General features: G+C 34.2%; 1 protein-coding gene across 5 annotated transcripts in view; it reads right to left on the reverse strand.

Moving 5' to 3' along the window:
• The window catches only part of EPHA7 (EPH receptor A7), a 173,250-nt gene that overhangs the window by 96,476 nt on the left and 59,241 nt on the right, over window positions 1-17,533 (reverse strand). For all 5 annotated transcript variants that reach the window (XM_086707432.1, XM_025925522.2, XM_025925521.2 and 2 more), the window contains exons 4-5: window positions 14,315-14,470; window positions 12,902-13,237 (exon numbers count right to left, since the gene is read on the reverse strand). In XM_086707432.1, coding sequence (XP_086563558.1) covers window positions 12,902-13,237; window positions 14,315-14,470 — 492 coding nt within the window. The remainder of the gene's footprint in view (window positions 1-12,901; window positions 13,238-14,314; window positions 14,471-17,533) is intronic.

Raw genomic sequence — 17,533 nt, forward strand, 5'->3', positions numbered from 1 at the left:
AAGAAATGTGAAAACAAAAGCATAACATAAAATATAACTATATATATATACTATATATACTATATATATATACTATATATATATAACTATATATATAACTATATATATACTATATATATACTATATATACATAAATATAACTATATATATACATATATATACACACATATATAAAACTACAAATACTATATACATACAACATATACACAGTAAGCGACACAGTTTATGAGATGTGTGTAGTCATTTGACTTTATAACAATATTTCATATTAAGAATGACAATAAAGATATTACAAGAGGCAGTGTTATAAACGCATAGTTTACGGAATTAACATCTTTCCTTTTATGACCTCTACTGAGATTATCAGGTTCTCAACAATGACATTTATGTGAGGCTAAATTTGGGTTCTTAGTGATGTCAGAGATGTGCGAAAATAGGATGAGATGTCAGAACAAGGAGAAAACAAGGTTATGATAATGTATTAGAACAGAACAAAGGCAGTAATTTTTTTTCCAAACAAAATCCAGACTCATAATCTATCTTAGACTCTTTACCAGTCTGATAAATGTTGTATGAAATCAGCATAAAAAGTATCTATTACAATTCAATTCAGCCAACATTGAGCACTTACAGCACATATGCCATAGTGTTACGCTTTGTTTTCAACCATGACAAATATGATTATGACATTTTCTACTCCAAGTTGTCTATCAGAATTGTTTCTCATGGCTCAAAATTGTCAAATCCAATGGACTTTCTTCTGTCTTCATTGTATTGACCTCCTGTGACATTTGATTCTATGATTAACTGACTTGGAAAATATCCCTTCCTTTGGTTACTGTGACAGCCCTCCTATCCAACTGGCCTGGGTAAAAAGGTTTTTGGTCTTCATCCCATTGTTTTGATATTCTGCCAGCTCCTGTTGATATTCTCAAAACTTCTCTCTCAAACTGTTTATATTATAGCTCTACCTCCTCTGCCCTGAAATAGGCCATTCATTAACTTGCCCTCTATAGGTTTATGATTGCCAAATCTGTAACATTTAGGCTCCCCTACCATTTCAACACTCTTAGGAATATATATGTGTTCATAAAATGTACAAAGTTAAAAAGTACATACAGTTAAAACCGTCTATATACATGTCTATACCCATAAATACGTCACATTACGTGATACAGCTTGATGTAACAGGAGCTAAAGGTGTTAGGTTTAAGTGTATTAGTAACATTTGAATAAACTCGTCATTAGTGATATGGTTTAACCAGTATCTCTGAATTTTATTACTATATATGATTGCCATTATGAATGCTATGCTCAGACAATGTTCCACATCTTTCTATATGCTGAAGTTAATGATCAAATATTATTTAAAATTGGTACACTAATTATCTGATGTCAACATGCTATGCATAATTAAGAACTGTGTGCATTTAAGCTATGATAATTGTTTTTCACAGCTCTTTTCTAGCCCCTGTGTTTTAAACAAGCCAAGCAGCTACAGGAATGCAAGTACATCTCCTGCCCGTACTTTGTCATAGGACAGACATCATCTACTCTGCCTTCTCCCTGATTAATTTTGTGGAGTTGTGGCAATTATCTCTCCTGTGTGACAGACCTCTTTGTAAATGAAATGTAAGAAATTTGGATAATTTTTTCCTGGTTTTTACCCCTTGATTGATCCTTGTTTCTTGCTTACAATGTATAAAGGGAACTGAAGTCATAAAGCAGTTGGAACGAAAACAAGTACCAAATGGGCTTCTGCAGTGGTAATCAACACATCTGAAAACAAGACCTTGGTGGTGTTCTTTCTTTTACCCTATTACTTAGATCACTTGGTTAAAACTGTTAATGATCCTCTTGGATCAATGTCTTTTGCTTGTAGCTCTAATTTACTGCATCGGATGATTAGTACAGATGTTTTTGTGGATGGCTCTGCATCATTCCACCAGATTGCTTGTCTGAATCAAATTTGCTTCAATTCATCACCAATGAAGCAAGGAATAAAATAATCAACATTTACTTTCTCTTAACACTGGTACCAAAAATAGAACAACTAAACGCTTGTCAATTTAAAGACTATCTCTTACCTTTTACAAAGCTATGTCCCTTAGCTTATCCAGGGCATAAAATGGTATATATGGTTGGGGGTGGCAGAGTGTAGGAAATGGAAGTGCAGGGAACCAAAACCTGTACTTCAAATTAATGAGCCCAGGTTTATTTTTTTAATTGAGGTCAATTGACATACAACATTATATTAGTTTGATCACCAAATTTTTATCATCATCATCATAATCCTCTTCCTCATCATCACCAATGCACATTATGTGTATTCACCTATATATGAATAATGTATAAAATTACCAGCCACTGGCTTTCATTCTCTGAAATGCAGCTTATTGATTTCTTGCTCATATATATATATATATATGTATATATATATATATATATATTTTTTTTTTTTTTTTGAAACTGTCTTCACAGTGCTATTCCTTTAATAACACTTCGGGGAAATGACTGAGATAGTATGCTCCATAAGAACTAAGCAAACAACTCGCAGATCAAAACCTTTTTGTACGGTGGAACAATACCAGGTAAATAAGGTAACCAGTTCTGAGAATTAATTAAAAATCACTTCCTGATTCAATACATGTAAAAAATCCTTTACAAATGTGTTGATTTGTGTTCTTAGCATAGTAATCCTCCTATATACATATATTTTGCTGTTTTATTATTTATAATTGTAATACCTCCAGAAAAAGAGATCGAATTCAACATATATTGACCTGGGGTTGTACTTTGTAAAAAAAATTTGCATGTTTTACTTCAGTCTCTTGTGTTAACTTGTTTTTTGTATTTTTTTCCTGCTAAAATTAAAGAGTAGGTGGTCTGGTTAGTCACATTTCAGTCAAAACAGATTTTCTATATCTCACTTGAACAAACTTCTTGACTTTAAAAGTAAAGTACTATTTCTCTATAAATATAGTCTAGTGAATGCATTTTCAATTCACTACAATCTCCACTCAATAAACTAACAGTAGCAAAATAAAGGACCTCCTTTTAAGGGCAAGACATATAATAAGAATTACTTTACATAATTCCATCATTATCTACTATTCCAGGACAATGATCCTAATGGGCAGTCATATATTTTGTTGAAGAGTCTATTTAGAGAAGCTTAAATTTAACAAGTTACAAATTTTAATCTCCAAAATATGGTGATAAAAACCTTTTCACTAGAAAATCTTGAAACAGCACTCACTTCTTAATCATGTAGAAGTTGCTAGTTTAAAATTGCCAAGAATTTGGCAAACTTGTTCAAGCTTGAAAATCCAGGGACAAACCACATGACTTACTTTATATAGAATGTTCTGCTACCATGAAAGTAGCACCTTCTATAATTTATAAGATAATGAATTGGCTCTGTTTAAAAAAAAAAAAAACTGTCCAAGATGTCAGGAGCAAAATATTACTATTGGTCTTTCTGGCACTTACCAATGCACTGCACTAAATAAGTTTTAGTGCCTATTTAAGGGGGACGGGGAATCACAGAAATGAATAAAATTCCTACAACTCCCATTCCTTGCCCCAACCACAAAAGTATGCATGCCCGTCCTCATGCACATGGAAAATAAATACTTTCCTTCAACATAATAGGATAGAACTAAATTATGTCAGGGATGGATATTTGTGTTAGCCTGCTCAGACTGCTGTAACACCAAAGACTGGGTGTCTTAAAACAAAACAAAACAAAACAAAACAAAAACAGAAATTTATAAAACAAACAAAACAAAAATAAATTTATTATCTCATAATTCTGGAGGTGGGGAGCCCCAGATCAAAGTCCAGCAAGATTCAGATTCTGATGAGACCTCTCCTCCTCACTTGCAGATGGCCACCTTCTCACTAGGTCCTCACGTGGTCTTTCCTCAGTGAATGTCAATGGGGAGAGAGCAAGCTCACTGGTGTCTTTTCTTAGAAGGACACTAACCCTATCAGGATCAGGGCCCCAACCATAGGACTTCATGTACCCTTAATTAACTCCCTATAGTCCCTGTCTTCAAATACAGTTATACTAGGGGTCAGAGCTTCCACACATGCATTTAGAGAGGGACACAATTCAATCCATAACAGTGTTATAACCGAGTTATCACACAAATTAACTCGTTCTTCTCAGATGCTTAAATATCATTATCCACAACAGCAAAACCGAGATCAAAGAATTTAAGAAACGATTAAGCTATATTAAATTGAAAATATGAAAGGCTACTTAACAATTAAGCTATATTAAATTGAAAATATGAAAGGCTACTTAAACTTTGTATTAGGTTTCTTTCATATGTTTACAAAGAATCCTTCCATTCAAGAGCCTGCAGATCAAACTTGTTAACCTCAACCTAACATCAATGTAAGCAAAATAGTTCATTACAAATATTTATAAAATCAGAAAAGGGTGGATTTGATAACTCCTACAGACACTGGGACAGAAAGCATGGAGGTGGTGAGAAGGTGAAGATGTGGGATTGAGAACACAGGTTGTTTAGGGACATTTCCTTACATATATTTTAACTGAGAAAATTCATAGAATAGCTATGTCACATAGTCTCAAAATGTCACAAAACTACAAAAAGGAGAAGATATTAAAATAAGTTCTGAAAAGCTTGTGTTGTATACTAAGAAGTCCTAAGCACTAACAAAAAAGATCTCAAATCTTGGTCTCTGCCTGTGCTTCAAGGTTATGTTGAAAGAAAAAAAAAAATAATTATATTTTCAGGAGATTTTCTAAACATGAAGAATTACAAAAGTTTTCAAATATAAAGGTTAATTATAGCTTAATATTTTAAAATAAGACTACTTTAAGCTTTTGTTCTAAATCTCTACTTAAATATCAAGTTTGTGGCTGTGAAGTCACTTTAATATTTTATTTTATTTTAAAAAATGCTTAATGTTTATTTATTTAAAAAAATTTTTAATGTCTATTTATTTTTGAGACAGAATAAGACAGAGCATGAGCGGGGGAGGGTCAGAGAGAGAGGGAGAGACAGAATCTGAAGCAGGCTTCAGGCTCTAGGCTGTCAGCACAGAGCCTGATGTGGGGCTCGAACTCATGGACTGTGATATCACGACCTGAGCTTAACTAGGACGCTTAACCGACTGAGCCACCTAAGCGCCCCAATGTTTACTTATTTTTGAGAGAGAGAAAGATGGAGTGAGAGCGGGAAAGGGGCAGAGAGAGAGGGAGACATAGAATCTGAAGCAGTCTCCAGGCTCTGAGCTGTCAGCACAGAGCCTGACTCGGGGCTTGAACCCATGAACTGCAAGATCATGACCCAAGCTGAAGTCAGACGTTTAACCAGCTAAGCCACCCTTATTTTAAAATTTTAAATAAATCTAGAGTTTTAAGACCAAATCACAAAAAATTTGTATTTGAAATCATGACCTTATATATTCAGTGGATAATTTAAATAAAATTACATTGAATTTCAATTTAATTAACTCTTTAGATATTAATCTTGATAATCTTAGAAAGTATCTTTTCACATTATGATATGCAAAGAATTTAAGTATTTAATTCAATATATTCACTAAGCATGTATCCTGGGCCCAACTGGTTCAGGAGCTAGAGAATAAGACCACAGATGTTACTATTTTCTTACACTGTGAAGTCTAATGGGAAAGATAAACATTTCATGGATAATATGTGAAAAATGTGATGAAAAAAATGCATGAAATAGTCACCGTGAGACCATATCACAGAAAGATGTAATTCTCACCTAAATTTTCATTGTAAGTTTGGGATGTGAAGATCCAGTGTACGCATATGAGTCTTTACATGTAAAGTGGTCACCACATACTAAGTACTCAAGAAGTCCTAGTTCAGTATCAATGCCAATATGGTTGCCAATTTTATTAAAATAGTATCCAAAAAAATCTTTCTTTATTTATATGTTTTAATTATTGATAGCCACTAAGAAAGACTGTAAATGTATCTACATGTATATTTTTAAGTTAATGGTGTCAAAAATATTTAAAGTTTAAAGAATTAAATTTCAATATAGTCTAAGATTCCTACCTGCATGATTCTAAAATATCATGGCCTAAGGCATGAATTAGCATGACTGAATTGTTTTCTGGTTTTTGGACACATCAAGTTTATAAAATAACTAGAAGCAAGGGTCCCTGGGTGGCTCAGTTGATTAAGTCAAGGATCCCTGGGTGGCTCAGTTTGGCTCAGGTCATGATCTCATGGTTTGTGAGTTCAAGACCCATATTGATCTCTGTGCTGACTGCTCAGAGTTTGCTTCTGATTCTGCCCCTCCCCAACTCTCTCTCTCTCTCAGAAATAAATAAAAAAAAAACTTAAAAAAATTTTTTTAAATAACTGGAAACATTATAGAAATGTGTATTTTGAGTGATTTACTATTAAATCTTATTCAGTTGATTTTTCTCCTACAGTGTACATAAGCATGTATATGTATGTTTTAACAAAATTAACACTATTTCTACAAAATGTTTTGTGGGTAGTGGCAGTGTTTTTTTGTCTGTGTTTTATCTCATCTCACTGGATGGAGACTGCTGCATTTCATATTACTCAATATTATAATCAGTATATTCTCTCAAACAAGGAAATATATTCTTTTAACATCTTTTTCCCTTAAAATACAAACTTAGCTTATGAATTCCAAAGAAATATCAGAGTGTATAAACTTAATAGGAGTAATTTATTTTTACTTAAAGGACACATAACTTGATGGCTTACCATTTTAAATCATTGAGAATAGATGATCTGAGTTAATTTATGAGGAAAATAGTCATAGTTGAGTCACATTAATAAATGTAAGTGAAGATATTTCTGACAAATACAGGAAATGACTTTTGATACTGTCTCTTTTTTGTATAATTTTGCTTATTATAATGTTATATCATATAACTCTATGGTTATATTTCATTTTGGACATTATATAAACATTACAAATCTAAATAAAGAGAATACCAAAGCCAATGTTAATTTTGACAGAGATAAAAGATCTGGGCATTTGAAAACATAGAGAAATTAGTCACATTAAGATATGCAGGGTTATTTTTTAAGTTTCTTAAAGAAGAGAAATAAAATCATAGCCAGAAGGCAAATGTTACAGTAACCAATGTTGTATTTGTTACTAAGAGACTATATTTGTTAATAATATCCTCAGGAAATAACACTTCTTAGTAGGTTCCTTTTTCATTGAAGAGTAATTTATCACCACACCATTAAAATAATTTGCAAATTCCCATGTAAAGGATTGTAGTAGTCCATGATAAGATTACATAACACTTAATAATTCTCGGTAAGCAGCGTATTTGACTGCAATAATCTGGGATGCTCTGATGGGCTGCCTACATTCTCCTCAGTGAAGGACTGAAGAATTTATTTGCTCAGATGCTGAGATGGCTGCTAAAAAGCAGATCTCAGTTCCCTGCTCTACTTTACAATTGCCTTGTCTGAAAAATGACACCTTGCTCCTTTGTAGGCTCCTTCCCATAGTCACGTTTGGACGACAACGAGGTGTAAAGGCCTGCCACTCTTTCTTCAGCTCTGGACAATATAAAGGTCCCTTACGGGTGGAGAGCTCCCCATGGAGTTGGCTGAGGAGTTCCACTGAGACTGTATCAAAGCTCAGCTTCCCCTCTGCTCCAGTCTTGCTCCCTTCCTGTCTCTTCCTAAGGCAGTGATCCCAATTGCATGCCCTCATACATACAATTCCTGCACAGTAGTCCCTGTCTGAGTGTCTGCTTCCTGGTGAGCCCAACATGGGAAATTATATCCTCTTTCAAGAGGTGACACTTTGCATCTTTAATTCCTACCCAGTGTTTTCGACAGCATTCTAACAATTATCAATCCCATTAAAATTACAGTACCTGTATACGTAATACTCAGCTATGAATTACTCCATAATTTCAATCAACAACGTACTGCACAATGTATAGTATATATTGAATTTAGACAGTCCATTTAGTGATGGGCATAAGATGGGCTGTTAGAGGCCTTATGTCCCAAACCTCTCTTTATTTAGTACAATTCCATGAGTTCAAAGAAGTGATTCAGTTTTAACACTCTTTTCATGTGCATTTTATATGTGAAAAGTGCCATAAACATAATAAGTGTTCAGTAATGAGTCACTCTTAATATTAGTTCTATGATTATAATCGTTATAGTACCATAACACACGTTTTTATTTTAAAAATATAACTAATAGTAAGCTAAAGGCTCAATTTTTATCACAGGAGTCAAATAGTGTTTCAGGAGAAAATTCAATTTCAAAGAGCTGAAATAACTCATCTAAAATTCAGTAATTATGTCATTGAATATCAAATCCTATTCCTTTTCCATTCATGTCTTGATGCTTTCATTCTTGTAAAATCATTTAACTTTTCTTATGTACGACTGGTTTCCTCATCAGAATTAAGTGCACAACATCCGTTGTACAGCTGGCATACAGAAAGAATTGTGTTACATGGTAAAGGTACAGATGAACACAGCATAATCACTTGCTTGAAGAATAATTGCAGAGTTCTTTAAATCTCTTTGGGGGGTAAGATCACATATATTATAATTTTGTATTGCTTTGAAAATGGTCTAATTGTTTAAGTGCTCCCACAGTGAACTGAGGTATTATAAAAAGAGAAAATAATTTTAGGGTGACCTATTTTTATGAACTTTCATACTTTTGCAGACCATTTTTGTATTAATGTACTTGGTCTGTAGAAGAAATGTAGTGGCACTGATTATGTTTTAATCGGGGAGGTCCTCTTGAGGGCTTAGAAAATGATTCACTTGTCCTCCTGGTAAAATCATATCCGCCCCAAAGTTCTAGACTGACTAACTTATTTTCTGTGAGGACTCCCCCTCTCTGCAGATAGAATGGATCATTCCTTCTTTGAGGTTTCAGTGTTTTGTTCCTAATATTCTACAGCAGGCATCACATTATATTCAAGTGTTCTGTCATATTAGATATGTAACTAAATATATCCGCTATAATATGGGTTCCTCATAAGGACAAGACCAATCTTTACCTACACTGTTTGATACACACTACTTAGTAGAGTTGGCTGAGTTAATATTTAAAAAGTAGCATTTAAATAGTCAGCTCTTAAGAACACTGATGTAATTATTAAGACCATTTTTGTTTAAGAGAACCTTCCAATGTAAGGAAGAATAAGGATCATAAGACCATAGATGAAATGCATGTGCTTTCCCCCTCACTTAGAGATTTTTAACATATCTCTGACATATATAAGCCTGACATGTGAGACTTCACCCTTAATAAGTAATACCATTCCTAACAAAATAAAATAACAATGAAAGGCTCCTGGAGGGTGGCTCAATCGGTTAAGTGTCCTATTCTTGATTTTGGCTCAGGTCATCATCTCAAGATTCATGAGTTGGATCCCGCCATTGGGCTCCAGACTGAGAGCACAGAGCTTGCTTGGGATTCTCTCTCTCCCTCTGTCTCTGCTCCTCCCCTGCTCACCCATGCTCTTGCTCTCTCTCTCTCTCTCTCTCATTCTCTCCCTCTTTCTCTCTTAAAATAAATGTAAAACAAAAAAGAAAAATATATATATCAGCCAGTTTCTGGAGGTCATATGTTCCTGATAAATACAAAAATTATCTATATATAAATATCATATATTATTCTCTATGCATTTCTCATCTTAAAGCTAATTATCGGTTTAAAGTAGAATCTCAGTCTTAAGATAACTTATGACTAGATAATAGTCACATTTTACACAGACAAAACAAAATTAATCTCTTCCTCCTCCAATGTTATAAAACATTAATGCCAATTCTGAGCCTCCAATAATTCCCCCCATACTGCAATAGATACAGAGTTTACTGTGCTTTGCCTTGACAGGTTCACAAAGAGTTGTATAAAAAGAGGGTTAATTCAGCATCCATTTTGCTACAATACACTATGCTACAATAAAAAGTACTACAAAAAAAAAAAAAACCCCTACTACAATGCGCTAAAGTAATATTTTTATGACACTGAAGAGTTTTTAAGTTTTCTCTAATATTATCTAACAGGATAAGACAGGGGGGTAGGTATTCTTTTATCCCCATTTCAGTCATGTGGAACTTTAGTGATCTACCCAAGAGCATGTAACTCCTAAGTGGCAGGGGAGGGGCTGGAGCACAGATCTTTTAACACCAAACCTCCGACTCCTACCCTGAACAAAGCATAAGGGGACTTCAATGTACTCTCATTTCCACAAACACTGATAGGGGGTGTGGGGGAAACTTATGCTCCAGACTCCAAACTTAACAGAAAAGAAACTACAAAGTATACACACTACCTTTCACACACTGGCTAATAATTTTCCATTTTCACTCTATTCTTGCCCAGACACAAGCAGATTCTCCTACTACATCTTTTTATAGTTGGTAGCAGTGGGTTGCTGATGAGGGGGATGACTGACCAGAGATCTAGATTTAAATTCATTATTGAAATGACTGCAGCATAAACCAGGTGGGAGGTGGTGCTGTTTAGTTAATAGAGAATGAGAATTTCAAGGATCACTGCAGGTTTCCATGTGTAGTAATGAACAGGGGAAAAATTTCAAATCATTCTCCCCTTAGAAAGAACAAAAATATTAGTGATGGGGAACAGCGGGAAGTGGGTGTGCAAATTCAGTAGAGCAACAGTCACTAATATATTCTAAATTTCCTCTGTTAAAAAATACAGGAAACCTTCTACAATTACCACAGATTGTCTTGTTTAGATGCATTTCTTTTTGAAAAAGAATAGCTTTTTAATAAAAAAAAAAATAGCATAGCTTTTTTAAAAAAAAGCTAACTTTAAATTCATGAGGTTTTAGCATTTCAGATGTAGGAGAGACTAGGCAATTATGAATGAATATGTTAATATAAAAGTATGACCATAGTTTGCTTTTTAACTTTTTATATTTATTTCTTTAAAAAAAATTGAATAGCTTTATTGAGATATAATTTATGTACCAGAAGGTTTACTCATTTTAAGTGTACAATTCAGTATTTTTTTAGCTTTGTACAGAGCTCTGCAATCATCACAATCTAAATTTTGCAATCTAATCTAATCTAAATTACCTTCCCCCATCAAACAAACAAACAAACCTAGTTTGCCCTTAGCCAGAAGAAAATCAACACCCAAAGCCATTTTACCTAACAACTGTGAGATATTTGATTCAAGAATTTATGGGAAAATCTATGACCGATTTAGCCCATGCAGTATTAACCTGAAAAATTAAACAGTAGGTATTTAAAGAGCAAAAATACAGACCCCAAAAGCAGACTATTTGGCGAACTCTATTTGTAGGATAAGCTCGACAACTTTGGGTAATATTAAAAAATAAATAAAAATGTCCCTTCTATACTTGATATCAGCAGGAATAAAAGAACTATTCTAGTTCAGCAGGCCTAAGAGTTGCTCTTAGTGGTTCCAAAGATAGCTCTAGTGTCACAATCATGAACCTAAAATGTTTCAAACCCACTCACTGTAAAGCTATGATGACAAACTTCAATATAAAGCAACACAAGCAAAAATATCTGACAAAAGGATTTTGAAAGAATAGCAAATAGAGTCAGGGTAAATAAAAATGAATCAAACAAAATCAGTTAAATTAGTTATTTCTTTTGTCTAGTTTTTGGAAATTTCAAATTTTCTAGGTCGTTTTTCCTCCAGATTGCTGCTTTTACACAGGAGATCAGATTTGCAATAGCCTTTTAAATAAACATCAAAATGAAACTTTTAGAATAAGAACTCATTAATCTGTTCAAAATGGTAAGCATAAAACCAGATGCCTAGTTTTCATTCTGCAGATATAATTTAAATAGGTAACATTTTGTTAAAATTGGCATAGAAGTGAAGAATAGATTAATCTATGTCCAGGAATTTGGGATAATACTGGTTTTGACAGCCAGCCAAAGATCAGAAAGACTACGTTATAAGCTTATTATGATGCTCTCACAACTCAGTACTCCAGTACAGGTCCCATTTTATTAATAACAATGACATAGTACTTGGCTACATCTACCACACAGGATCTTCTTTCACCAGCAAGAATTTTTAAAAGGTTGAGAAAGCCCTCAATTTCTGAAACTTCTTTCAGTAATAAGATTTTCCTGAAGGTTAGAAAGTCTCCAATTTCTGAAACTTCCTCTTCAACTTATATTTTCCAAAACATACCACAACAAAGCATGACTGAGTAGGGCACCTCAAATGCCATGAAGAAAAGTGAAAATTGCTCCTAGGCTAAGCTACAAGTTCAGGGTCTTCATGGTCATTACTTCCTAATTCACTTCTTTTGAAATTCTCACGAGATCTCCCAAGTACTTGCTTTAATATGACAAATGGTAATATGATCACAAACCTACTGATGAACTTAAAATTCCTTCATGCCCATTTTAACGCAGACTTGCCATATATGACAAATGTCACATCGTATGTGGTAAAACACTGGCTAACACTTTGTGAGACAGTGCACTCCACTCTTTCATCACCCTGATTATCATGCAGACTTTGATCATGCGCATATGCCACACAAAAGAGTACAACTGCAAGAAGTAGCCACCATCTCATTTTGTCCAATGTTTTCACTCTCTTCTAGATCTTTCAGTGGAGCTTCTTGTCTTAGAACAGTCTTAACTGGTTGACAATTTATCCATTTTTAGTTCTCCTGCCAGAATCTCTGGAGGAGATGCTAATGAGTCTAGCAATGGTTAATAGTCAACAGGAGGAATAACAAAGAAAAGTTAGAGGTGTGAATCATCAACGAGCTGGAATAATCTAGTTCTGTGTAGCCAAGTCAACTAAATATTCACGCGAGAGAGATACCTCCTTTATGTAGTCGAATTATTCACTCAGTGAAGACAAACAGAAAAACATACCTGCTTGACCAGTGGTGATACTGACAGCCGCAAAGAGCCTCTGGGATCTGCTTAAGTCAGAAACTCCATTTACAGCTTCAACTTCAAAAGTATAATTAGCGTGGGCTAGCAGGTCCATGACAGTGACATAGTTATCCTCTAATCCGGTCTGCTGGGGCATGTAGCCAATGTTACTCCCACAGGGAACGCACTCGCCCTGCTCCCAACTGCACCGCTTACACAATACTCTGTAGGTCACATCATTTCTTCCCCCATTGTCGGCTGGAGGACTCCATTCCAAACTTACTGTGGTTTGGTTGATGTTGAAAATGAGGTTCTGTGGTGCAGATGGAGGCCCTTTGGAAACCAAAAATAAATAAACAAATAAACAAAAAAAGAAAAAAAACAACCCCAAAAAAACAAAAAATGAAGGAAAGGATCTGTGTGGGCCACTAAGCTAGTGGCTCAATTACCATACAGAAAACTAGTTGAAATGCTTTCTTTTACATAAACATTTCATTACCTTTCCTAAAGAAGCTGTATAAAAGCCTCCTTGAATTCACTTGGCAAGAGGCTCTATTTATTTTCCATTTAATATGTCAAAATGAAAACAGGATAACAACTGTCTTTGTGCTTTTGCCACAGTCTTTAGCTATTTTTCTTCTAAGCAATTACAAAGAACAGTTAATGCACCTAAAAAAAACAGTTGTGCGGTTGTTTAAAAATAGTTTTCCTTTTAACCATATAACAGAGAATACATCTATTCATTCCTAATGTGCTCAAGAATGATTTACAGTAAGTCTGGGATTGGCTTTGGATTTGGGTCTCTCGAACATTCATTAATTGAAGCACCAAGATGTGAGATTTGCTCTATTTAGTGATGGAATTTGAAGTCAGAAACCATTACTTTTTAATCACATTTCATAACCACGTAAGACTCAAATAACTTTTGCATTTTATTTATGATTTTTATTAGATACATGAGAAAAATATTCTTAAAATGCATCTTATCAGTTCATGAAAAATTGGGGCATCTGGGTGGCTCAGATTGTTAAGCGTCCAAATTCCGCTCAGGTCGTGATCTCACGGCATATGAGCCCGAGCCCCGTGTCGGGCTCTGTGCCGACAGTTCAGAGCCTGGAGCCTGCTTCGGATTCTGTGTCTCCCTCCCCCTCTGCCCCATTCACATTCACACTCTGTCTCTCTCTTTCTCTCTGTCTCTGTCTCTCCCTTTTTCAAAAATAAATAAACAGTAAAATTAAAAAAAAAAAAAAGAAAGAAAAATGGCCTTATCAGCTCATGAAAAAAAATTCAATATTTAATAACAATTAAGAATTCATTCACAAATCCAAAGCCCATCTCAATGATGTCACAATAGTACAACCAGTGTAAGGAATCTGAAAGTCCTTTCCTATGTTACGATTCTGAACTTACTTGTGCAGGCCACATACGGTGGATCAGATGGAGCCCTGTAATACCCGTCCTCACATTCACATCTGGAGGAGCCTTCTTTATCGGAAAAACTGTGAGTGGGACAACGAGAGCACTGGAGATCTTGAGAGGAAGATTTGTAGAACCCACGGCCACAGGCTGGGGATGCAAAAGAAAGTGAAAATAGAAACGTGAGAGCAGATAGATTTTTTTTTTAATTTTAGTAATAGCAAAGAATAAAATATGAAATTTAATTTGTGAAAAACAAGCTCTTTATGATAAAATAAAGTGTATTCAGTGTAAATCAATTTGTAGAATGTAGAATACTACATTTTAAAGTAAAACAATAAAAACCAAATAATACAGTAAACTTGCGCCAATAGGTGGCATTGGTCTGAAACCTAGAGCCCAAAACTGAACAAAAGCATAATTTAATATGACAAAGTCTTAGGATATTTAATTCAGGGTAACTTCACTTACAATATAATTAACTTACTTGTTGAAACATACGAAAATACTTCAAAGCTATGTTTCCTTAATATGAAATAGCTGTAAATTAACTTTTTATGTGTTAATTTGGTTGATACTGAAAAATACTAAAATAATTTTAATCACCTGATGAGGAAGAATAATGATATAAAAAATTTCATCTGAAAATGAAAGAAATGTATTCCCTCAAGTTTTCAGAAAACTTCAAGATACAATTTCAACCAATTTAAGTTATAAGGCAGGGTACCTTGCACTAAGTGAACTTTCTTGTTACTAAAAATAACAAATACCTATAAATAGGAGAAACCTATTCCACCACAAATAAGGAGAAAGCCTTCAACTGTAAACAGATGATGACTGTTTATCCTCTCCTGAGAGAAGTTAATAATACCGTCACACTAACACAGCAACTGCTCTCAGCAATGAATAGACAAGTACAAAGAAGGTCCCTAGCACCTCTCAGTAAAGTTGCTCTTACTCACTTACACCCTATTTGCTATTAAGTCAGGAAACCTTGAACTGTTTTCTATCACTGATTATTTTATGTATTTGTCTTTAAAATTTAGCAAATTAAATTTACATTATTTCAAATTTTTTTATTAATTAATGGCATGATACATTGACTATATTAAGTAAGTTCAATTTACCCTTCATATTTATCAAATGAATATATGTTTAAGTTTTAGTGACCTTCAAATTGAATAAAAATTAATCATATCTATAAAGAAAGATTAGTGAATATTTAACATAAATTCAAGTATAGCTTTTAACTTATTATATTCACATTTATTTAATGTCCTCAACTTGAGCATCCCTCAGGAACATAATCTACATTTTCACTCTTAGGTAAGTTAAACAATCCTATCTTATCAAGATGGTATACTGAGTCATTCTCTATTTTTGCTCACATGCTCAATACTTAATGCATAATTCTGAAACAATGGAGAGCTCAAAATCATCTTTTGAGCTTCAAGAAAATAAGGCTATATTACACAAGCAAGATAGGTATTCCAGATAACTTAGAAACTTAATTTAAATACGTGTTATATTGCAATCGATAAGTGATAGATGTATACACAGAACTACAAGCATCTCCTTACAAATAGATGATGCGCTACTGCCCTCAGAAGCCAATCTGCTTTCGGTTGGCTTCCTTAATTCATACAAAAGGAAAGCATTCACAAACATCTTAGGCAAAGACACTTCTTCACATGTTCTCAGTAGCAATTATACAAGTCTAAGGCACAGAGAGAGCAATGAGATTGACTATAAAACAATACAGCTAAAATATAACACCTTGAAATGTTTCTGAAAACATGATCCTGCCACATAAAAAATGGTTAACTGGTAGGATGAAGGATTTGGCCTGCGTTTCTCAAGATAGAAATTCCTCTCTTTAAGTATTCACCCTATCTTGCTTTATGTTCCATCTATAATTCAGTGATCACATATGACATCCATAAAATAGAGAAGACAATGCTTTACTTACAACCTGCAGCTTGATAACATCAAGGTCCAGAGAATTAAAAACAGAAAAAGAAGGAGAAAGAAGAGGTATGTGCTGACAGTCTTTAAGGACATGTGTGTATTAGTTATTACAAGGAGGAGAGGTTAGGGAACCCGGAGATGGATAACACAATGGCAACATAATTTACCATCCATTAGGAAAGGCTTCCAGAATTAGAAGGCAGCACACTGCCTGGTGGAATCCAGGAGAATCCTCATGCTCCCATTGCAAATAAAAGCTTGTAATAAAGGCTTATTCCTATTTTTCTTACGAATAAGGAGGGACATTTCTTGCTCAACTCGCATAGTTTCTAGAATATATATGGTACCTAATGTAGAGAAATGCAAAACCCTTATCACTCAACTTTCAAATTACATTAAATTCTGTTACCACTTTAACAGATGGGAAAGCAGATTTGAAGCAAAAGTAACCTGAGTTCTTCAAATAATTCTGTTTGTCTAGGTTAAAACGGATTTAGAACACAGGACTACTGATACTCAACCATATGCTATTCCACCAGCCTTGACTGCTCAATGAGCCAAAGTCTGGCACTCATTCAATGGGTCCCCAGGGCTAATTTTAGGGTTGCTAAAGCAACCCTAAAAATTAATTTTCTCTGGGTCCCTGTTGTCTTTTGAGATATCTTTTCACTAATTTAAAGCTATTATTTTAATTCAGAAAACTATGAAATAATAGCCTAGCACACCTTCCAGAAGAGATACTAAATAGGTATTCTCAATTTCACTGTGAATTTTGGCACCAAACATGCCAGCAAAATTGAGGAGTACATGTATGGCTATCATTAAATAGATAATGATAGAGGCAATGCCGGAAAAATGTGGTCATCAAAGTCTTAACATTTTTTCTTTGAAGTAATATTCTGTTTCAGTTCAGTTAATATTGAAAATAATAAGTGGTAACAAGACAGTTTTCACTTAATCTCTAGGAAGACTATTAATTTAGAGTTATTAAAAATAAGTACAAAATCTTTGGAGCTATGGTGTTAAGAGTAAAGCCAAGAACATGCAGAGACATAAGCTGTATCTCTCAGGATAATAGTGAGCAACTGGGTGGTAAAAAGTTTGGGTAGGAAGTAGCAGATGCTCGTAAAATTAAAAATTTAGATGAGATATCTATAAGAAATAACCTGAGTAAAATACTCAGGGAAAGAAACTGGGCGAAGTAGCATATCTGAGAGCCACATAAGATTTACATGAGCTCTCCAA

The sequence above is a fragment of the Puma concolor genome, chromosome B2 (assembly GCF_028749965.1).
Source record: "Puma concolor isolate L17-30 chromosome B2, mPumCon1.1.hap2, whole genome shotgun sequence".
NCBI classification, from domain to species: domain Eukaryota; kingdom Metazoa; phylum Chordata; class Mammalia; order Carnivora; family Felidae; genus Puma; species Puma concolor.